Source organism: Rattus norvegicus, chromosome 16, assembly GCF_021556685.1.
Source record: "Rattus norvegicus strain SHRSP/BbbUtx chromosome 16, alternate assembly SHRSP_T2T, whole genome shotgun sequence".
NCBI classification, from domain to species: Eukaryota; Metazoa; Chordata; class Mammalia; order Rodentia; family Muridae; genus Rattus; species Rattus norvegicus.
In genome coordinates this window covers 80,797,378-80,821,986 of record NC_141549.1, presented here as the reverse complement: position 1 = coordinate 80,821,986, position 24,609 = coordinate 80,797,378, and the positions used below count along the sequence as shown (strand labels likewise).

The following is a 24,609-nucleotide window of genomic DNA, read 5'->3' as shown; positions in this document are numbered from 1 at the left end:
TCTCCTAAGCAGTGCTCCCCTGAGCAGTATGTTGCTGCTTCGATTAGTATTCTGAAAGATGTCTGAAAGAATGGGGAATGTGTGTAATAAAAATGTACCATACGCAAACAGGTGTTCCCACGCCTGTCCAGTAACTACACAGCCATGAGGGGCACAGGGGAATGCAGTTAGATGGAATCTGCTAGAGCCACCGGTGGGAGACAATGCTAGTAATTTTATTTGTTGTATATTAGTGAAATGGCAGCACTAATTCAGTTCCCAGAAGACCCCAACATCTGTCAGATGGTGTGGAATGTAGCTATAGATATCACAGTGCAGCTACACCAAGTAGGTGTTTACCCTTTATGAGGTCTTAGACTATAATGTGCCCTGTGACCTATGTAAGCTATGCCAGGGATCTGAGCCTGTCTGCCCTTGAAAGCAATACAAAGTATTCGCAGGTGGGCTCACAGCTGTCAATCCACCACATTTAAAGGTGCAGGATTTAGGGAAATACAATGACCACTAAATATTCTATTAAACTTGATCACTCTGCTACCCAATTCAAAACATTGCATCCTGGCCACCACGACTCTATTGATAGATCCTTATTCTCCATTTTCTAGGGAAGTGGTGCAGTAGAAGACAGGAATTTTATCAGTCTGTAAAATTTATTTCCTTTTTCTTTATATGTATATCTGTGTGGGCAGGAACATATGCATGTTTGTACATGCTCCTGTGGAAGTCTCCAGGTAATGTGGAGAATCTTCCTGGATTACTCTCTAGCTTGTGTTTTGAAGTAGGTCTATTATAGAACTCAGATCTCACTCAGTTCTACTCTCCTTTACTGACTTGCTGGGGACACACTGTCTCTACCTTGTGAGGCTGGAGTAACAGGTGGGGTGCCCTGCATACCTGCCATTTCTGTGGCTTCTAGGGATCTGAACTCTGACCCTCTAGCTTATGTGGCACATACTATTTAAATACAAGTGCCCATGTCCCTAAGAATTTGAAGGAGCACTTTGAGCTTACTGGCCCAGTGTGATAACTGTGGGTGGTCAATGTTCAGTTGAAGGGAAAACAGAAGAGGCAGCCAGTTGGGAGCCTGGGTTTAGATATTCAAGATGGGTATAAGGAGTTCTGGTAATCTGCCTTCCACATACTTTCATGGAGGATTCTGAACAGTGCCTTGCCAGAAGTGTCTACAGCTCAGTGAAATAGGAGAAAAGTTGATTCATTCAAACTACCGAGACATCTGGTGTCCAAAGAAGATATCTAACAAAGTTAACCACATGGGCACAGCAGAACTATCAGGATGGTTAGAGGACATTGCTCCTCTGAAAATTCAGGTCAGATCCCTCCTGTCCAGAATAGGTAAGGAGTGAGGTCAGATGGAAAGGCAGCTGACTTTCCAGGCCCCAGTTATAGCTGACAGGCTTCTTTGGGAGCTAGAGAATGGGGAATGTGTGTAATAAAAATGTACCATAAGCAAGCATGAAAACTCTCAAGGGATCAATGGAAAATACATTTTTAAAAATGAGTGAAGTCAAACACAGAAAGGGACGGGCAGCTTGCTTCCTGGAAAAAATGAAGACTGCAATGTCAATTGTCGGAATAACCCTGTGACCACAGCACTTGTCTTTACACAAACGGTTTTACAGGGGTACCTTCTTCATCTAGGAATATCTAACTATCAGCTGTGATTTCCTTTCAGGCAGGAACAGAGTCAGCAGCTGGAACTCACCCCCGAGGAGGTAGGGAACGAAGCCATTACAACCCCAGCCTGGGCACGACCAGTTTAGCTCCTTTCTACAGGTGGATGTCAGAGTAACAGGAAAACATTGCTTCAGAAACAATCAATGCCCAGCTGCAATAGTTTAAGGACCAAACAGGAATTAACATGGATGCTATGTTTTGCAAAGCTGTGCTAGAGTCCCTGTGGTTTAATGGGTGAGATGGCAAATTGTTCAGGAGCTGAAAATGGAGACAAACAGCTGCATTAAGTGTGACAAAAAGTACAGCTGATGGGATGTTGCAAATGCTTCCTACCTGGGTAACATTCTAATGTGGCACTCTGCAACATATAAAGCTTGTATGCAACTCTCATTAAGCTGAGAACAAACGGTGCTAATTTTATACAGAATCACATGAATGAAAAGTTGTCTCACTCATTTTTCAGGAGTATCTAATAAAATGTACAAAATTAATCAGCAAACTTCTAACAATTACAAATTCTCTGTGACCACAGTCATCATACCATGAGGCTCTGCCCTTGATTTATGGATCCAAGAATTCCATCTGAAATAGGGCCATTCCAGACTTTTCGGTGCACATGTCTGTAGTGTGGCATATGGGAGGGCTGTGAGAAAGTGTGAAGCTTCAGAAACTAAAGCCTCAGACGGGAAGTGTTGAAACCCCACCACACTAAGGCAGACAACACTCCTAGTGTTGAAATGTCTTCAGCTTCAGCTTCCAGTTTCTTTCCCTCCCACGTCCCACCGAGCTGCAGGACTCTCAGATGTCCCACACACCAGCTGTCCATGCTCTAGCCCACTCTCCTCCCCAAATGCAGTTTTGCATCCCAGGAGTCTAATATTTAAAAAACATGTTTCTGGAAAATATATGCCTGACTGGAAAACAAAACCTAAGCTGGGGATGTAGTTGATTTCCATGAAACCAAAGCCTTTTCTGGAACCAACAAGTCCATGTTGCATGTTGAAGCTCATACAACAGTGGTTTCCCCTCTTTTTGCCCAAGGTTAAGAGAGAAGTACAAGGTCATATCCAAATCCCACACTTAATATCTGTTAGGAAAAGCATAAAGCGTCGCCTAGACTGGCTGGGAAGTCCTAGATACTATGTATTTCATGATAGGGGTGTTTTAACTTATCCCTTTAGTTCTCCACCATCACATTCCTCCTGGTGCATGGAATTGAACCCACAACCTTGTAGGTGCCAAGGAAGCATGCTCTCATTATGTTCTCTCTGTAGTTGACACTGCTAACTTTTAAGATAACAATTTGGATAATTAAGACAATTGTATAATTTTTATGGAAGTAAAATTTCACTCCAGGTACTCACTATTGGGACCAATGCTTGGACACAATTGACAGGATTTCCTATTGAGATGTACAGTGCCCCGCCAAGCTCTAAGGACTGTGATGAGAAATACACAATTAAAATGTAATCACCATTGATGAAATGTATGCATATGAACTCATGGTACAAACCTACATGAAACCTACTTAGGTTCTATAAGAGAATCAATGTCTGTGGAAAGCACAAAACAACCCAAGTCTTTTGTCATTTAGCGTATCAGCCTCAGGGAACTCAGCTCCATACCTACTGTCATATCAGATCATGGGTGGCCATTCTCTCACTAAATTTAAGAAAAAGGAGAAAATAAATAAATAATTGAGGGTGGGCGGCATCTGACCAGGCGTGAACAGGCATGGGCACATTTCAAAATATCAAGCTTGAAGTCCACACATGTGAAGCACAGTGACTCTGACCCTGGGGCCTCAGGATCAATAGAGAAAATTAGTAAACATACTAGGGAGTAGTAGACAAACAGAAGTAAAATCCAAATCACTTTGGGCTGAAGTATTGATTCTATAGCCTAAAGAAACATTTCAGTTGCTACTTAGCGAAGGACCAGAAGAGGAAGCTAAAACACAATTTAGCATGTCCAGTGTCCATGTCAAACTATGGTTATCAGGTGATCATATTTAATTTAGTATGAGCACGCTTCACCAACAGCCCTTTAAAGGGAAGAGACTTTTAATTATCATGTAAAGTAACATGGGGCTTAATTGACCTGTGAGACTCAGGCTTTTATCCTGGTCCAATATTCAGTACTTATTTTCAGCATGATTGAGTTTTCTTTTTTCTTTCCAGTTGAACAACGTCCACATCCTCTCCTTGCCTGATTCACACAGATGTCAATCTCTTGCTTTTCTACTATTGCCTCGACTAACCATCTCTAGCTGGAATCAAGTGACTCCAGCTCAGTGACTTTTATCTTATGCTCTTGTTATTTTTAGAAGACAGAAATGGGCAAATCAATAGCAAAACAGCAGCAGAAAAAATTATCTATATGGAATGAGATTCGCGAGAAAGAGTGAAGTAACCTTAGCCAAGATACACACAATGCTGGTTGAATGGAAAACACTCACTGTGTCAGCAGGCACATGCACTCTCTGAACTAACTTAGAAATGTTTGTGCAGGCTGTCAAGCCACGTGAAGCAAACACAAGCACAGAGGAAGAGAAGATAATGGAATGTTCCATGATAGACACCAAAGAGAACGTCGGTACCAAAACAGCCAGTATTAAGGAGTACCACACAGGCCTCCCTTAGAAGTGACCACACTACATCCAATGAGGATCTTCCAGGCTTCCTCTGCGGAAGTGACAGAAGCAGCTAAGTAATACATGTGCTGAGACATGTTCCACATATTTATTTCACAAATAAGGAAACTAAGTAATAAAAGCTTAAGTGACTTGCCCAGTGGCCACATCTACTAGGGATGTGAAATGAGATGAAACCCAACGTCAAATTACAAACCTCGCCCTCACGTGCACATTTAAATAATGAAACCAAACATTTTTCGTCTCTAGTGTCAGAACAGCCAGAGCTTTCTGGTGTTCAGATGCAGAAGGTTATTGAATTGCTACTGAGATCCCCATTAAGGACAAAGAATTAAAACAAGAGAGAAATGACTAGGGAGGGCCACCCTTTCTCTGGTGCATATAAGGTGCATTTTAAACGATGGCCAATTTTAGTTTTCAAACACTACCTGTGATTATGTTTTGTTAAATATTGTTCATGTGTTCAAGAAAAATTAGAAGCTATTTGTCTGCAGTAGAAATGGGTGGTCGGGGGAAAGTTAATAAAACCAGCAAACGGCAAAAGCATGGGGGACGAGTATTTATAAGGGCTCAAGTTTACATTAAAGTCGAGACAACTATGTTAAGAAATGAAAGAATTAATTATGAACTGGGGCTGGGAGCATAATGTGTTTCCATGCTTGTATGTCGCTGAGTGACAATTTTGCAGATGAATTTTCTACTGAATCATCTTGGTTTTTACTGCTCCGGTTAACAGATTCCAACTGTCTATGAGCAGAGGTTTAGTGAGCATACACTGTTTTCTCTTAAATTAAAAAGAAATGAAATACACCACTGGTTTGGGAATTTATTAACTCAACCATTTAAAAAAGAAAATGACTGTATCAAAGGACTTTTAATTACCTGCCCTCACTTTCATACAATTTCCAGTATAAGAGCCAGAGGTCCACTCAAGAATATTAATGCTCACATCATCCTCAGAAATCTCTGGCTTTATGGTTTCCCTTTTCTAACGCTGTCAATACTTGTAATGAGCTGAGGGGTGTGCCTCTGCACAGGGCAGAACAAGCCCAGACTCGCGTTGATCATCCGAAGCCCAGTGGTAACTGAGATTCACAGTGCAGACAGTCGGCTAACTCTCCCGAGGCTCCCGGCAGCTCTGCGTACCACAGCGCAGCCACGACAAGCCTTCTCAGCCATAGGCACAAGTGCAGACACACACAAGTGTGCCCTCATGCTTCTGCAAGCATTCAAGAACATTTTTCCTAAGCTGCTTTGATATAGCAGTCCATCCCACAGACCCCAGGCCAACGTATACACAGAAAACAAAAAAAAATAAATTCTCTACAAAACTAGAATTCTAAGGAACCCTTCAATTCTCAGATGATGCTGCAGGAAGAGAAAGTAAGAGAGAGACAGAGAGAAAGATAACATGTGAATGTGATAGATGTATGCATGTGCAGTGTGAGCATGTGTACCTGTGTGCATGAATGAATGTGTGAATGCATGCACCCACATGCAAGCACATGTGAGTATCTGTGTATAGGTATACGTGTGAGCGTGTGTGTCTGTGTGAGAATGAGCATGTTTAGTTGCAGTATGGGCATTATGTGTGTGTACATGCACAGGAGTATACATATGTATCAATATGTGTTTGTGTGCATGCATTCAGGAATACATACTAATGTGCACTTACATGTGTGCATCTGTGCGGTGGTTGCTAGGAGAAAAACCAGTGTCTCGCGTGACCTCGCCAATAGCATTTCTCCTAAAGAAATGAGGGTAGGCTATTTCTATTGAGACAGAAAGTAGATTTTTCTAATTCACAAAGTTGATTCTCCCTCACCAGGTAAGTGCATAAGACAAATGTCTGAAGTCGAAGTTCATACTAATAAACTACACTCTGAAAGGTCCATACTAACTCCACTGATATTAATGCTACTTACTTTTCCCACTGTGTCATGCATGAAATACACTGTAGTCTTATGTACGCCTACTTGGACTGGGTATCATAACCACAGAAATGAGATAAAATAAATGCCAATGATCAGCTAAACTGCCACAAGATCATAGAGTGTGCATCAATCAATGGAGTATGCTGGCTTTCACTAGATACAGACCCTTTTAGAACTTCATAAAGTCTAAGAGACGTCTTTTATTTTCCCAGAGAATCTTGCACACCCACAAAATCGAGCATAAAAGTTGTGGTTGCTAGCAGCTAGAAATGTTTTAGGGGCTAAAAAGAGTGAATTGATAAAATCTGAATCAGCTGGTGAATGATCAGACTCATGGCTTGTGTGCTGTGAGGCCACCCACTCAGGATGGAAATCTACTGTGGCCAGCCGCAGGCCCAGGATCAGGCTCTGGTGTTGGAATGGACACAGCTCTGTGGTGGCTCTATATTTCTGGGAACATGGGGCTGCACAAACTCTTTTCACTCTTTCTCCATTCATCAGAAATGCAAGAGACACAGATAACCAGCAGCCCCTCTTCCCAGGCTGCTTTCTTTTGTTTGACTGTTCTCTATCTGCTCTGCTCTTATGTGGCTGTTGTAAAGCTAAACTTTCAGAAAGAAACATCCTTCATCTGTATCTGTGCGTTCTTCAGTTGTTATAATCCCAACCATTACGATAATCACCTGTCTTTAAATATTAGTTTACTGAGGTAGAACATTGAGCCTCTCCTCTGTTGATTAGCACACGTCTAAGGCTCTGAGGCTCGCTCGCTCTCTCTCTCTCTCTCTCTCTCTCTCTCTCTCTCTCTCTCTCTCTCTCTCTCTCTCTGAACTTACATGGTGATTTCAAACGTTGCAGCAGAACTTTGGACTTGTGCACCTAATATGCCTGGGGTTGAGCACTCTTGCCAAAGGAAGAGAGGTGTCTGAATTGCAGTGACCAAAGCTGGGAAAGGGCCAGCTCCGTCTGCTACAGAGAACTACAAGGGCTGTCAAGAACTGAGAAGGAGCTGGTGTGACCCTCCCTGCCCCCAGTAGCTAAGTCCTGAGAAGTGGCTGGTAGCTTTACCTAGCCATATTCTTACTGCCATAATCTGAACATGCCGAAAAGGATGGACAGACCTCAGTGAGATGCTATTGTCTCCACACAATTCTCAGGCAAGGGCCCGAGTTCCTCTGCTGATCCCTTCTGGTCCTCCCCTAGCTCAGGTTGAGTTTAATAATCTCTGCCTGCTGATATACACAAGCACTGGAGTTCCCAAGAAAGGGGAAGTGAGGCTCATGCAGGGCTACCATGTAGCTATGTTTTATGAATCCAGTCCTGAAGACACTGGCAAGAAATCCTCCCTTGAGGGATGTGAATGCCAGACAGTGTCAGGAGGTAAGACATAGTGCAAGAAGCCCAGCCTGCCTCAGAGCAGGCTGCCTATTGATCCTGGGATTCATAGGGCTATGCTATGTCAATGAGATACACCTTCCTCCAGCTGAGTTAGTTGAGAAGTAGATGAAAATGTCACAGTTTTGCACAGGGAAATGATTCTGTAATAAAGGAGCAAGTGAGCGTGAAGTGCTTTCCTGTGGATAAGGGGTTAATCTGGTGACTTGAACTAAGCCAGCCATTCTGCACAGGTTCCTTGTGTCTATCTTGCAGGCTGTAGAAATACTTTATTTTTAAAGAATTTCAGTGAATATATACAAACTCTGTGAGATACATCTTAACAACAAAGATTTTATCTATATCCTCAATGTCCATGCTCACTAACAGGTTTCCAGGTCTGAAAGGGAAAGAAAGTAAACTAGTTGTTAAAATTGATTTCGAATTTACATATTATTTATTTTCTCTTCAAATTGCTACCTACCAACATATCAGTCAAGGGATGTGGAGGAGGGGTGGCGCTCTTTTGTTTCTTGGATTACTTTGTATCATAATAAAATAATCAATTAATATTTAATGTTCCTATTACCTCACACAGTTATTTATGTGGTGGAAATCATCAAAACCCACATCCCCAGCTATTTAACACAAGGATAATAGGTTTCTGGCCATAGTCATCCTATTACCCAGTCACACACCAGACCTTCCTTCTGGATCAATTTCTTACCTGTCTGACTGAGGTTCATTAAAAATAACTCTTAATGTTGACTCTGTACCAAATGCCCAAGATTCACATCTTAGCCTCAATTGTTACTCCTCAGAATACAGAGAAGCAAGGTCTGTAAACACAACATACAAAGTTTCCTTGTAAGACCTTGAAACTGTCACCGAGATGCAGGAATCACTGGAGATAAGAATGTGTCCCCTTCTGCACCCAGTTTTATACATTGAATCAACTATTACAAAGACAGAGGCTGACACACAGGTACAATATGCTGCTGGTCACAATCATTCTATTATCCAGATACACACCAGACCTTCCCTTCTGTCTCAACTTCTTACCTGTCTGGCTAAGCTGAATTAAAAATATCTGACCAAGCTCCAAGCTATTTTAGAGTGTAGAGAAAAGAATCTAGAATGTCCTCCAAGGCTCTAACTGTGGGTTCACTGTCTCAAGGATAAGACAATATAAACCCAGCTCACTGCTGGGGTGTTCGGGTGACCTAGGCGTCCCCTCAGCTTGAGTATGGCATCCCTTAAAACCAGTTCTATAAAACCTACCTTCTTTCTATTCACATACAGTCTTCAAATAAGATCATCTTTTTTTCTCTCTCTCAGTTTCCTTGTTCATGTTTTTCCCTTACCCAGAAGGGATCTCTAATCATGTATGCTTGTTCAGATCTACATTCAGGGCATGGCACCAGCAGGCATTTAGCTTCAGAGCCTTTGAACAACACTCTAGCCTGCAGTTGTCTATTACATTAGTTCTTAGGAACAGCCATTTCAGCCTATTATTGTGGTTGTTGTTGTTGTTGTTATTATTATTATTATTATTATTACAGTGTAGTGCTAGGTAGCTAAGTACCCAGTGAGAGCTTTGTAAACAAGGGGAGGTAAGAATGAGACCTCTAAAAGTCCTACATTTTAAAGACTTATTTTTATTTAAATGTGCGTGAAGGGGTTTGTGCACCTGTGAGTGCAGTGCCTACAGTGGCCAGAAGAGGGCATAAGAACTCCTTGATGCAGAGTTAAAGTTGTGAAATGCCTGGTAAGGGTGCTAACAAGTGATCTTGGGTCCTCTCACAGCGGGAAGTGTTCTTCTGCACTTGAGCCATCTCTCCATCCATGAGAAATAATTTCTTAGGCCCTAATGTCTGCCTACTGAATCCTGCTCACCCAGTATCTCTATAAACATGAACATATTGTTCATGGATACTGTGTGCATGTGCTTGGGTTTAGTGAACATCGTCTCAAGCTTCACTCTAATATCTGGGGGTAGGCAGTCCTTGAGAATTGCAGCTTCTAGAGATAAGCAGATCTGGACTCAATTCTGCTGACACTGAGAAACAAAGTACAATCCCGGGGGGGGGGGAGAAAGAAAGAAAGAAAGAAACTATTTTAGTCACTGCTCCATCAACTTTAAATGATAGTACCAGGTAATTTCATTTCACTTGCAGAGTCCTTGTGAGCATAGAGTAGAAAATGCATTTAAGACATTATACACAATATACACATCTCTCTCTATTTATTGTCCTATCTACATCAGCATTTATCATTAGTTAAACTGTATATTAGTCTCTCTATGCACCATATCTAACCTTCCATCCCTACATCTGTCATTTATTTATCTGTCTATCATCTGTTATCTGTGATATATTCATCTTGCTGTGGTCCTCTCTCACCTACTTATCTACCACCTACCTATAACTTTATCATGTATGTATATATCAATGATCTGTCTATAGATGTTTGTCATATATCTATGTGGCAATAATTTACCTATCATCTGTGTATATCGATCATCTGACTATCAATCCTTAATCTATGCTTTATGATGCATCCTTTTTGCAACCATCTACCACTTTTAACCTTCTACCTTTTAATCTATCACCTTTTTGTCTCCTATCTTTCTACTTATACATGTAACCATTTATTATACATTATTGACATATTTACCCACCATATATCTATATATTTAATCCATGTGTCCTTCAACTACCACCTAACCATCATATATATATGTGTGTGTATATATATACATATATATATACATATATGTGTGTGTGATGTTAATCAATTTAATAATTTTGAGACAAAAACAAATATGTCAGAATTTCTTAGAACTCATTATAAGTAACATATAGCTTTGGGTCTCATTAGAAATGTATTAAATAGAATTATATTAATTGTTCTGTCCATAGATGAAGTAAATAATACCAGACAAGATGAGTATTTTGAGTTACTGGCTCAAACTTTTCTGTACTGATCAGAAGTCTTAAAAGAGAAACTTTTGAAGAAATTCAAATACTCCATGTGGACAACTTTAGGAAGAGACTTATAAATACTTTCATTAGGACTACAAAGTTAAATTCAGTAACTGAATGCATTAATTGGAATATGTAACTTATTGTTCCCACATTCATTATGTTGTTTAATCCCCCATGTACAAATAATAATAAACAAGGTTTATTTGAAAGTATTGCCCAAAATTTCCTGCACTCCATGCCCACATTAAGGCCATTGCCAAGGTTATCTTATTTTTGTCAGATCTTAGAACTTTGGACAATTTCCTCACTCCAAGCCAGTGAATGTAAATTAAAATTTCAATCAGCAATCTGTTAATGCTAAAAAAAAAAAAGTCTAATTTAGGAACACAGTGCTACTTTACGGACCAGAGGGAAATGCTTTAATAGTTGATTTAGTGCTTTTATCTAAATTCAATTTCCATTAAATATCTTGGATAACATATTAACATTTTTAACTGTTTAGATTAACATTAATTAGATTGTTTCCTTTGTGGAAATTACTACATCTGTTGTCTCTTCAATACAGCAGTACTAGAGTAAAAGAAAATCTATCTCATTTTTAAAAAGTAATGTAAATCACACATTGGAAACTGTGGTAGATCTTTTTGGTCACCACACTGGCCCCGCCTTCTCTCACGCAGATATATTTTTTCTGTGTTTGCATTCACCAATCTTGCATGGGTGGGTAAGAGGTGCCTCCCGTCCCTGGGTACTTGAGCTATCAATGAAGGAGGGGAGCTATCAGTGTGAGCTCTGCTCTCTTTCCAGTAACTTCTCTCATCTGCACTCTTATATAAGGTTGGTAAAAGTCCTTGATGTGCAGTGATAAATAATTATTATATTAATGTTTTAACTATTGCATAAAATTGGTTTAGTGATGACAAATTTGTGTATTTCACAAATATTTTTTTAAATTAGTTTTGTGGTTTTTGGTAATTATCAGATAAATTATTCACCATATGAAATATACAAAAATATTTACATATTCTAAAACCATATTCAAGTTAGCATATACCTATGCACTTTTCCAGTTATATTTCCTTATGATCCTGACCCAAAGAAGAAATAATTTCTAACAGAAAAAAATTATTGATACGTTAAAAACTATATTATCATCCTTCATGACAATGAATAAAACCCACAGCAGACCAGAAAGAGTTGATCAAAGGGAGTCACGTGACCATCATCACTCAACTCCAAAGGTTTCTATCTTAGAGATGGGTAATCAGAGAAATACATGAAATATACACATGGACTTTGTCAGGAAAGAGTGTAGAATTGCCAGGGTTCCTAGACCTTTGACACATTGTCTATGAACAGATAGCTTTAAAAATGTAAAAGTAAGTAAGCTCAGAAGATACAAACTCACTGATGTGGAGGTGTTCTTCAGAAGGTGATTCAGGGATCAAAGGATAATGGCAATTGTAACTAAATTTTAAAGTTAATCTCTCTTAGAGGCAGAGGGGATGGGGAGGGGGTAAGGAAATTGTGGAGGGGAGACCAAAAAGGGGGAAAATATTTGAAATATAAATAAATAAAATAATTGATAAAACATTAATCTAACCATTGACCATAAATCGGCCTACTACTGCCCAAAGACTATGTTACCTCTTAACATACGCAACAGTGTTTATATCTCTTTACCAACTGACACTGGTCTATATGGAAGTGTAGTGACCTCACAAATGAGTCTGGCAGAGCAGGCTGGTATCCACAACATTATTGCATGGGTCACTTAAGCTAAATATGTTAACAAGTCTTTGTATAACTCCGCATGGTTGTATTACACTATAGTATACTGTTACATAGCCCATTACAACCAGTTTACTGCATTCCAATTAAGTTCGGTTAAATCAACCAAGTGCAGGGTTGAACTTTCCACAAAGAACATGCATGCACATGTACTCAGTATTAGAGCAAACCGTGACACATGTAAAGCAAACCAGGTGGGTGACTGAAAGTCACTAATAGCTCCACCCACAATTTACTTTTCTTAACTCACAGTCACCAGAGTTCACGTAACTCACAACTGATAGCTCGTATATTACACAGGAACGAAAATTAAATACCTCTGTGCCAAAGTAAATTACACACATCTGAGGCCTCCTGCTCACAGGTACCCAGTTCAATTACTTCAAATCTAACACAGAGACAATCATTTCCTTAGCCAAAGTCCACTGGTCTTCTGTTACATCTACACCAAAACACCTTAAAACTGACAACAACACCTTAAAGTATAGAACCGCCAATCTGACGGCAAGCCCAAAACTGAAATTCTACTGCTTTGCAAGAGACAAACAAGAGGGAGGCCAAATTCATTTCTAAACTAAAAATTCTAACTTTGGCAAAAATTCCTCACTTCATGAGATGACCATACTTCAATCCTGGTTAAGAGTTGTGTTGCTGAGGAAACCCTTTTAGTCAGGCTCTTCTGTGTTAAAAACAAATGCTTTACAATGATGTAGCCCCGCCAATTAATTTGTATGAGTAATCTTCAGATGTTACCATTGTAATCAACCGAACAATCTGATTCGCAAGTTCAAACCAATAAGGGACAATTTAACATTCTTTGGCAAATATAAGAAGGCAATGTTGAATCGGCTTGACAATGTATTAAAGGACGGTCAAGTACTTCCTCATTACAACCCATCTGCATCTGCGTCAGTATCTCACAGCAGCATTCAGCAGATAGATGAACAACATGCCAAGTGCCGGCCGACTCCTACCTTCATACATGGCCTTGAAACCCTGTGCGCTCACTGCGAAGTCCGTGGTGAACCAGAGCGTGAGGAGCGACCCGGTGCTCACGATGGAAGAAGGCAGCTGGAATCCTGACAGCCTGGATTTGGGAGATAGATAAGGAGTCAGAAAATCTTCAGTTAAATGCTTAAAGTACACACGTTTGCCAGTTGGAGCTGGTTTACTGACGTTCCTTGATAATGTTTTGTTTGTCCCAAGTGGCTTTTATTTTGAGGCTCAGGCTAAACTCGAAGTGGTCTTTCTTCTGTCTTAGGCTTCTGAATGCTGGGATTACAGATACAACACCATGCTCTGCTTTAGTCTCTTCTCAATTATGTTACCTTTTTCAAAGTGACGTCATCAAAGACTTAGGTAGCCATTGTAAGAGTATTGCATGTTAACGTATTTGCTTACTTGAATAACTTTTGAGAAAATTCCTTGTGAAAGAACTGTTCACTGGAGTCTTCCGCAGAATGGATTAGGGCTACATAGTACTATACAATGCTTTCCCATATGAGATGTGACACCCCACATGTGCTTTACTGTATGCAACAGGACATCCACCTGCACATGCTTTACTGTGTGAGATGGGACACCCCACACATCCTTATGTGTTCAGTCGCCATTCGATGCTTTTCACATCTAACACGGCATCTGTTTGTGCTTATATTTACTCCAAAGAAATTGTGGTTTCTCTAGAGGAGAAGCTGTAAGCTTATCACTGCTCACAATGAAACTCAGTTACCATCCTCAGAAACCTCATCATTGATATTAACATTAACACATTAACATTTATTTTCAAGGTAAAGTCTTTGGTTGGTGAGAAATGTTTTTCCAACTACCACTATGTTTGAGTAATTTTTAAAATGATCGGAGCTAAGGAAGAATATATTAGTGACTACATATGTGTAGTACCTTGAAAACCAACACATTTATAAAAGGTCAAAGGAAACTAGAACAGACGATACTTCATGTAAATTGATAACTAAAGATATCCAGTTGTAGATATATGTGGTAGGAGCATAGCCAGCACACTAAGCAGTCATGCAGAAGGTCGAGCACATGGGTACCCTCTTCAGGAGGGATTCTGGTTTGCTAGTTAGCTTGCACTGGTAGTGACCTTATTATGGCTGCTGAAAATTATGGAATCAATGGTCTAGATGGACTCAAGATAATCTACTATTAGCAATAATAGCATGATAATTTATTAATAAGATGACAGAACTAATAGGCTTGAGAATAATATTATATTCAAATGAGCAAATGACGATTATTATACAAACATGAATCATGCTTATTTTGTTTTCCCTTAATGTTATTTGTGTCAGCTTTTGTTTCATTTAGAAAAATTAGCTCTCAGGCTAAGAAATGATTCAATCTGCAAAGTGTTTGAAGACCTAAGTTCAGACCTTAGCACCTAAAAAAAAGCAGTTGTGTATACGGTAAGTCCATACATATGTCAGAACTGGGAACAGGGAGATACGCGTAGCTCACAGACCATATCCTTGGGTTCCAGGTTCAGTGAAAGATCTAGTGTCAAAAATTAAATGAGTGGATGATTGAAAAAGATACCCAACCTTAACTTTCAGTCTCCATGTGTATGTATAAGATATGATATGAACACATATACAGCATATACTTCACATGACTGCAAAACAACTGTATTTAAATCCTTTATTATGGATGGTCAATAGGAGAACTGCCAAACTCAATCTCATCCCAGTACAATAATAATACAAAAAAGAAAGAAAGAAAGAAAGAAAGAAAGAAAGAGAGAGAGAGAAAGAAAGGAAAGGAGGAGGAAAGAAAAGAATAGGAAAAGAAAGGAAAGAAAAGGAAAGGAAAAAATAGGTAAAGACACAATCAGGAACAAAACTATAAGCCAATATCTCCAGAATGCATACTGAATACAGGCATATCTCAAAAGGTCATCTGCAGTTAGGTTGGCTTTATCATGGAGATTCATGGATGGTTCAACATATGTCAAGAAATAAAAGTAATACATCAGAGAAGCAGACTCAAAGTCAAAAATCACATGATCATCTCAACAGATGCAGAAAAAGCCTTTGATACAGTGCACCACTCTGTCATAATAAGAGTTCCATAGAGAGTAGGCCTGGAGATAACATAGGTTAACGTAATAAATAGTACATAGTCACAGCCAACAGTCTCAATGGAGAAAAGTCTGAGAAATCCTATAAAATCAGTAAGAAGAAAATGCCATCCATATTTCCTACTCCTTTTCAATACAGAGCTTTAAGCATTATCTACAGCAAAATGAAAAAGAAAAATTAAAGGGACACAAACAGGAAAATAAATCAAATCATCCTGATTTGCATAATATATGGTATGCATGAGAGATCTCAAAAATTCTGCCAGAAAATTAGAAATGATTGAAAATTTCACATAACGATTCTTAGGAGTCAATTTCATGTAAAGTGTAAATGGGTCAAAATGTGCACGTGTGTATGTGAAAATGAAACGAGCTAAAAAGATGTCCAGCACCCATGATGGTTTTGTAAATAGAGACAAAATTATTCTAAACATAATGTGGCAAAGAAACAAGGAAAGAACAAGGAATTAGCAGCATCATTTCCAGGGCTTGTGTTACAGCTAACGGAATGAAAACCATCTGGTAAGGATCTGTTGAAAGCGGTGAACAGTGGATCAACACAGGAAGCATGACATGGACCTCCATGAGCATACCTGACTCCTGTTTTGAAAAATTTCAAAATCAGTCAATGAGAAATTCAACAACTGTGTCTCCATGAGCAAAAACTGTCCTAGAGCCAGTAAATACTTTTATAATACCATGACCCACAAGTAGAAACCTAAAATGTGAAATTATACGACTTTTTATTAAAAACAGGTCAAGTCTTTAAGACCCATGGTATGGAAAGAGTCCCTTTGTGTTATACTACATTTATCATCCAGGAGAGGGAAGTAAATAAATTGGATTTCATAAAACTTTAAAACTTTGCTTTATGAAATACCCTATTGAGAGGATCCAAAGACATTCAACAGCCTGAGAGAAGACATTTGCGAGCCAATTATCTGGACAAGTTAAATTATCTAGAATATATAAGACTCAACAGTAAAAGAAACAAGCAATACAATTAGAAAAGTGGGAAAATACACAGAAATCAGGTCCTCGTTTGCTTTCTTTTGCTGTGATAAAATAAGGAGCAAAACCAACTTGGGAAAGAAAGGATTATTGTAGTTTAAAGACCACAGTCAAGCATCAAGGGAAGCCAGCCCAAGCATGAACCAGAAGGCAGGAACTGAAGCAGAGGCTGTGGAGGAAAGCTACTTTTTGGCTTCTACCACATTATCAACTCCCTTTCTTAAAGCTCTTCCTAAGGACAGTGCTGCCCACAGTGGGCTACACCTTCCTACATCAATTAGAAGTCAAGAAATTGCCCCCAAAGACATAAGCACAAGGCAATGGGATGGTGACGATTTCTCTTCCCAGTTTGTCTGGTTGATGAGTAAAATTAGCCCTCGCTCTTCAAATCGCAGACAGAAGACAGATAGATAGCAAAGAAGTCCATAGCAAATATATTACGCAACATATAGGCACTAGAAAAAATGTGATTCAAACCAGGACAACCTAACATGGCGCTATCAGAGGGGCTGAAAGGAAAAGCATGAATCCAAAGCTGTTGACAGGGCAGAGAAAACCTCACGGGTTTCTAGCTAATGTGGGAAGTGGTGCCGTCACTTTGGAAAACAGTTTGCCAGTGTCTTAAAAAAATAAACGAGAAGCTGGAGAGATGTCTCAGCGCTGAAAGGCAAAGATCCTAATCTGAGTACGGCCCCCACACCAGGCTCGCAAGGATTGTCTGTAACTCCATCTCCAGAGGATTCGTGCCCTTTCTCAGCCTCTGTAGACACCTGCCCATGCCTGACATACACTCCCAATCAAAAATAAATCAATGAAGGAATAGGTAACTTTGAAATAAACATGTAAAATAAATGAGTAATCAATGCTTATCAAACTTAGTTGTTTTTCTTGGAAGTTACCCAACAAAACTTCTACTAGCGATGTGAATGTCATTTATATGTAGCTAATATTCTGGTCATGTCAGTATACTGTGACTTAGTAGGACATTAGAACTAGGGAAGAGGGTTAGTGGAGGGTTACTAAAATTTTGCTATGAGACTACCAACTTCTAAATAGCAAATAGCTTAGTGAGCACAGGTCAGAATGGTTTGAGACTTTCAAAAATATTAATATAATAATTAATATTATTAATCAATAATAAGTAATATAAGTAAAATAATCACTTACTAGAAAATCCCAATGTACAGTTAATAACAACAATTTCTTCATTAACTTTCAAGTGATAGATGAAACAGAAGCACTGAGAATCTTCTATTTCAAACTAAATCATCTTTAAACCTTTAAATACATATTTCATTCATCGTGTCACTTTGGACCATGATATATACCAGGCTTGCATGCCCATGGGCCACATTATTTTTCATTGTAATTAAACTGCCTTAAAAGGAAATAAGCAAGACAAAGCACAGAGCTGTCCAGTTTTGCCAGTTTCATTTTTATGTATCAAAGTCGATCTCAGCAAGGACATGTAAACACTGGTGGAGAGAACTTCTCTAGGAATCAAAGCATCGTTTGCAACAACTGTGAGGAGAGTGTAGAATGACCTCTCTCCTTCCCCATGGTCATCACCTTGCTCATGCCTTGACTCTTGCCACCATGTTTTACATTAGATGCTGCAAGTCATCCACTGCTATGCCTTGCTGGCCCATAGATGAGAGACGGGAAGGGAAGTTCTTTACCCAGTGCTAAACTCCAAGCAACAGCTCCCGCTGCAGAAAGCCACCTTGTCAATCTTGTAAAAGCATCAGGCTTCTGTCCAGTTCCCAGTTGAACTAGTGGCAGGGATAGAATGATCAGGTAAGTGGATCTGCTAGGACGGTGACAAAAAAATCGACGGTGACAACAAATCGATTTCATTCTTAGAAGAAAAGTATAGTCGTTGTCAATCGAAACATACTGTTCACTCTGTCTTTTCTAGAAGGATCCCATTGTCCTGTAGGATCTCTTTTATATTTCCACTCGGGAGAAACCAATTTCCCTCTCGCATGGCAGCGATCTTGGTGACAGATAGCTCATGCCTGTCAACATGAGTAATTGTAAAAGAAAGCAGGGCTGACTGTTGGTAACATCTCCCTACTCCAGGTACGCGTTCACTCAGGAGAAGCATGGATTTGAAAATCGAACAAGTTTATTCTTCTTCTATTTCTCAAAATAATTACTGAGATGAAGAGAGTAGTAGAACTATACCTAAAATATTTTGCACTATAGTATCATCTGGTACACACAAGGCACACGAGTGTGGGAATCCAGAGGGACAGAAGTAGTAATGTTGGACTAAACAACAAATTCAAGGAGAACCTAAGAATGGGAGAAAAAGGGAGCTGGTGATGTTTAAGTCTGCTTAAATAACGGGGGAGCAATTAGTCTACAAGACAGAAAAGCACTCCTGAATTATACAATGTATATATTTTATAATCAGTATTTGTGATTTTAAAATGTCAATTATATTTAAAACTAAGGCTTAGTTAAATGTCAAGTGCATATTTTAAGTAAATTAGGAAATATCACTAAATCAAATCATCTTCCAGAGAACATAATCGCTTAAAGGAAAATATCCATAAGCCAAATGTAGCTAAGGTGACATTAATATTCAATATTTAATCTCCTCACATTCCAGGTCATACCCCAATGTAAAGATCCTTAGAATATAGCTTAAAGGAAGGGGTAGACCAACAAAGGTACTTGCTTAAGACTAACTTTTCATCAAGATGTTCCTATGTGCTAGGAGAATGCTTCCGTGGGTGGAAAATATCTGTATTTCTCACAAGAAAGTCAATGTTGTAGGAACTAGACTTTTATAAATTCATCTCTTCATAATACACCCATAAGTTGGCTCAAATGCATGCTCCCCAGAAGTGTTTCCAGGTGACATGTTTTCAAAAAACAACCATCCATATATTTTTTTTTCTTGCTAGTTTTTTTTATCCTGTATTTTACTTAAGTACTTCATTTGACCATGCATTTTACTATACCTTTAATTTTAAATAAATATTCATTACTTAAAACATTGAGCAGTTACCAACTAAAACATATTATACTTAATGTCACCCAATGTAAACTCCCCTGCTATGGATTGAGGTAGAAACATTATGTTTCCTTCAATTCTTGTTTTTAAAAAAAACCTTCTGAAACTCTTGAGGCATAAACAACCAGTCTCTTGGTACAGTATTCTTTTTGCCCTGAGACCTCCATGACTATTGATATTAGCACATTGGGGTCCCTTATCTTGTTTAAATGGCAGGCTTCTGAAATGACAAACTTCTGCTTTCTCTCTTCTTTCCTCCCTCCCGCGCCACACCTGTCTTTATCTAGTGTGATTCAGTTGTCTGCTTATTCTTTTATATAACATCAATCCTGCCTTATCAGTTCCATGCTGTAATTATCAACAGTCCCAGAGTCTTGGGAAAAGCATTGTACTGTGCAAAGTCTCACAGGGACAAAAGCTTAAGAAAAGGCGGTATTACTAGGACTCCAGTCACTTAAATTTGAAGTGCACACAATGAAACCAGAAGGACATCGGCTTTGTACAAGGAAAGCCAGTGTTTCTTATTTATAGTCCACGCATTTATACCCCTTGCCCGGGACTTCCCAGGAACCAAAGCCCTCTGGACAGTAATGTATTACCTCCTAAGCACCAATCCTGATTTGTTAGTGCCAACTAGAAATGGGTTTAGTATTCATTTTTGGAGTGAGATCTGAGACTAGGATCTGTGTTTCTGTCTACATGAATACAGAAGGAAAAAAGAAACATAGGTAATTATGCCCAAACCCTTCATTTTTTGATCATCAAGTTTCTCTTTATAGATTTGCTTTTGTCTTTTACATGTGTATGTTCAGGTGTTTGTGTTCATATAAGAATGCATATCTGTGTGCAAACAAAATATGTCTCATATGACTGAGGAAAAAAATCTTTCTTCTCTTTGGATATAGTCATAAACAAGGTGAGTTCTGTGTTTTGGCAATGCTTCCTGGCAAGGAAGAAAGAGGCTAGCTTATAGAATCTGTAGATTCTGCAGTAGATCATAAATTATAATAGAACCGGCCTCAATACATTTCATAAGGAGCCAATACACACTTCCCGGGAAGGCAGAGAAGATATAGAGAAAAGATTTGACCTGAGAAAGGAGGGAGGACAGAGTGGTAGCCCCCTTTTGACATACTCAAGGATTGAATCTGAAAATTTTAAGGAAGTACTGGTTTGGTGGGGGTGGGTGATGTAGGATTAAGGGCATTTGCTCACATCCATGTACAGCAATCATAGGATGCCTGCAACCTGGGACCTGGATCCTTTAGACATCTCTATGACAATAGCTGTTCCTTTGATCGGAACTGAACCTTCTTGCCCCTGCAGTTTTCCTAATCCAAGAGTTCTATGGCCACCTACATACAAACTGAATAGGGACAAGCTGGAACTACAGAGACAATGTGAGACGAGCTCTGAGCCCACAGTCTTTGCCTCCACTGTCATTGTGACGGAAACATGCCCGCTACTGCAGACAACTTCAGATCATAAGAAAGGGGGTGCCGTTCCATGAAAACTGCTGATCCCATTGGCAAGTTCCTGCCCTACCCTATCCTGGGTGGCTTCTTGTCTTCCCATAGACCCTGTGAGACCTTTCATCTTGTTGGAGGTGATTTAGAACACTAGGGAAATCTTAGTCTGTACTAAGTAAAATTATCTCCTAAGCCTTAGGACCTAAGGGGATTCTCTCTCTGCTGAGCACCACTGTCTAATAAAAGTGCCTCTGAAAAAAAATAAAATAAAATAATTTCCTCAAATTGCATTCAAGACAAATTTGCCAAGAATTAATCTCACTGATCTTTTCTCTCCATCCCTGCACCGAGTTATTTTGAGAAAGTTATTTCACAATTACAGTGTCTGTGAGATGCTATTAGAAGCAAAGATCTAAACAGATTTTGCCCCCAAGCAGGAAATAACATCCTGTTCAAGTGGCTCTGTTATGGCAACAGAGCCTTTTAGAAATTACATTAAAATGGCCCAGTGTCCCTCACACCCACTGCCTGCTTCACTCACTGCTATCCACTCCTCACTGGGGCCCTCCACCTGAGTGATAAGAACCCCCAGATTGTCTTTCTAGTGAAGAATCCATTAGTTGGGTTTTCATATCAAGATCTCCTTTCAAGCTGTTTGCGTCTAGATAGGCCCCTTTTCCATGTTAAGATTTCAGATAAGCCCCATGCTACTTCAGTGTACCTCGCTGGGCCTGCTGGATTTCCTCCTGAGAGTGGCTGTTTAATACTAATCTTACACGCAATGTGGTGTGGGAACAGAGGTAAAGCGCTAACTGATTTCCCTGTGGGCAAGCCAAGGGAAAAGGCAGCCACTTCTGAGTGCTTAGGCCGAAATAACTTTAAGAAGAGTAAAATGGGTCAAATATGCCTAATAACTCTAGGCAAATTTGTTTCACTGTGCTATCTGATAAGATTGATTTCAAAGTTTAAATTTCCCTTCGTAATTATAAATCTAACTTACACAAATATAGAAACTGCAATTTTATTGATAACACTTACTGTAGGGAGAATTATACACAACATACAATAAACATAAACACACACATGCATGTTATTACATTCACTTGAATTCACACACATAACCACACACAAGCTCATATTACACAATTGAATAAGCATGCACACAAACGTGTACATACCACATATATACATAGCATGTATATGTATAACATATATGGTTTATATACATATATGTAATACACACATACATGATCATTCATGCCAATACTTGTAGAGTTGAAGTAGAGAGAAAGAGAGATGGAAAAAAGAGACCAGATGTGAAATAATCTTTCTCAGGGCAGCTTCCTGAGGTCTGATTGGAACACCTACGCAAGCCTGGAACCATTCAAAAGATTGACAGCTGTAAATCTGGATGGGGTGAAGGAGAGGGAAGCAGATACTAACTGAAAAGAGAGAAATCATAAAAGGGTTGAAGTCAGAAATAGAGAGCCTGATATAAGATTTAAAGAAATTATTTTAACAATTCAGAAGCCTAAGACATTTGGAGAGCCTGATGTCACCCCTAAATGCGACTGACAACTCCCGAGTTCTCAAAACATGCGAGAGAAAGTATTTGTGAAGCTCTTCTGTTAATTTTCTCAGTGGAATGAATTATATTAATGTAGTTTTTCGACATGTGAATAGTTGGAATCCATTAGTTAAAGAGGGAATTACCTGAAATATCTAGCATATTTAAGAAGCCAAAACATTATCCACCTTTACTTGGGTCTTTGTATTTCTGAATGTGTTCTCAGATGGTTTGTAAAGTTACCTAACTAGTTCTCTTAAAGTTCATGGATAGGAATAGACAAAGCTTGACCATAATTTAGTATACTGAGATTGTGTGATACAGAACACACACACACACACACACACACACACACACACACACACACAGATATAATACATACAATGTATATATATATATATAGATATATATATACAATTTCTTGTACACTATCAACTGCATATGTGTTATATAATATACCAGGGATATCACTGCCTCTTCCTCTAAGCTACTTCTCAGATGAAAGATCTGAGAACAGGAGAGACTGGATCTCATGCCGTACACTGCTTATAGAATTCAGTTTCCTGGCTATCAACTGAGTGATTATTTCAGGTCAAAGTAATTTTCACATTGTATTGATTTTCTAGGGCCAGAGTCTAGTGAGGTGGAGTAGTCATGGACTCCCCAGCTGTAATGCTGGCTAATTCTGTGCACATTCACTAGCCCCCAGCCATTGCCTCTGACACTGCAAGTAGGAAAACCACATCTTAGAGCAAATGGCTAACTTAGGAGGAAACCACAGGGGTAACTACCAGAGACAAGATTCCTTCCAGGAGTCTTTCTCCAGGCATGGCAGGAACTAATCATTTCATGCTTAAGACAGATTTCAGGAATGGACTGCAGGCTTTATGAAAATGCACATGGAAAACACTTTTACCTAAAGACTGGAGGCTGACCCGAAAATCTGGGCTTCAACTGAATGGCATGGATCAAATTTCTGAAAGAAAACTATAAAGAACATCGATAATAAGACAACATACAATTTAAAGTTGTGGGTGCATAAGTGTGTAAGTGTCATAAACATGTGATGTTCTATCCATGTGATGGGGGACTGTGTGTATTTGTGAACACACTGCAGAGGGCAGAAGAAAACCTCAAGCGCTCTACCTAGGATTTCACTCTTTGATCCCTAGAGACACAGTCTCATAATGAACCTGGAGCCAGGCTAATGGCCATCAAGCCTCAGTGATCCACCTGTGCGGTTGCAAGCATGGGCAACTCTACCCAGCAGCTTATATTGTTGCTGGGATTCAAGCTCGGGTTCTTATGCTTCCTCTGAAACAAGCAAATGCACTTATCCGTTCACCATCTCTCCAGCTGCACAATTCACCCTTGAAGCAGAAGAGTGGACACATCTGTCGCCAAGCCCTGAGAGGGAAATGCTTGTCTGGCCAGCAGGTGCACTGCAGAGGGAAGAGGTCTTCTGCATCCCTGTTCAGCTGGGTTCTATGGACAGCAGCAGGCTGGAACAGGAAGCAATCAATTTACTAAAGCCACTTCTCTCCTCCTAGCTTTGTTAAAAGGAAGTTGATGTACTTCGTTTTCTTTATATTCAAACCTGCCCTTGTCTGAAAGAGCTAAAGCTTCCTCATTTGTACTCACTCACTAGGGATGGGAAGATGTAAATTTCCCATCTTTTGATTGAGAAAGACTATTTATTCCCTCACATTCTTATGAATTTAAAGATGGGGTTTGACATTTGCATACATTTACCTCTCTCTCTTTCTCTCATTTTTATAAGAGAGAGGATCTGCAGAATAAAAGAAAAGCAGCTAAAACTCAAAGTCCATGTTCACAGGAATGTTTGCTTGGCAGCGTTACAGATTTGGAGAGTGGAAAGGAGGCTTGACCAAATGTACAAAACATGGAGCTTCATTCTTTCCCTGTGACCCACAGATAGGACCTGCTTTCTCTTTAGTGGCAGGGATGGGGACTTCAATTCCTTTTCAAATAAGAACAGGAAT

General features: G+C 39.4%; 2 protein-coding genes across 2 annotated transcripts in view; both read right to left on the bottom strand.

Moving 5' to 3' along the window:
• The window catches only part of Erich1 (glutamate-rich 1), a gene marked incomplete at its 5' end in the record, with an annotated part of 52,793,804 nt that overhangs the window by 2,842,377 nt on the left and 49,926,818 nt on the right, over nt 1-24,609 (bottom strand).
• The window catches only part of Csmd1 (CUB and Sushi multiple domains 1), a 1,600,021-nt gene that overhangs the window by 1,091,083 nt on the left and 484,329 nt on the right, over nt 1-24,609 (bottom strand). For both annotated transcript variants that reach the window (XM_087588866.1, NM_001037327.2), the window contains exon 3: nt 13,409-13,521. In XM_087588866.1, the coding sequence (XP_087444992.1) occupies nt 13,409-13,521 (113 nt within the window). The remainder of the gene's footprint in view (nt 1-13,408; nt 13,522-24,609) is intronic.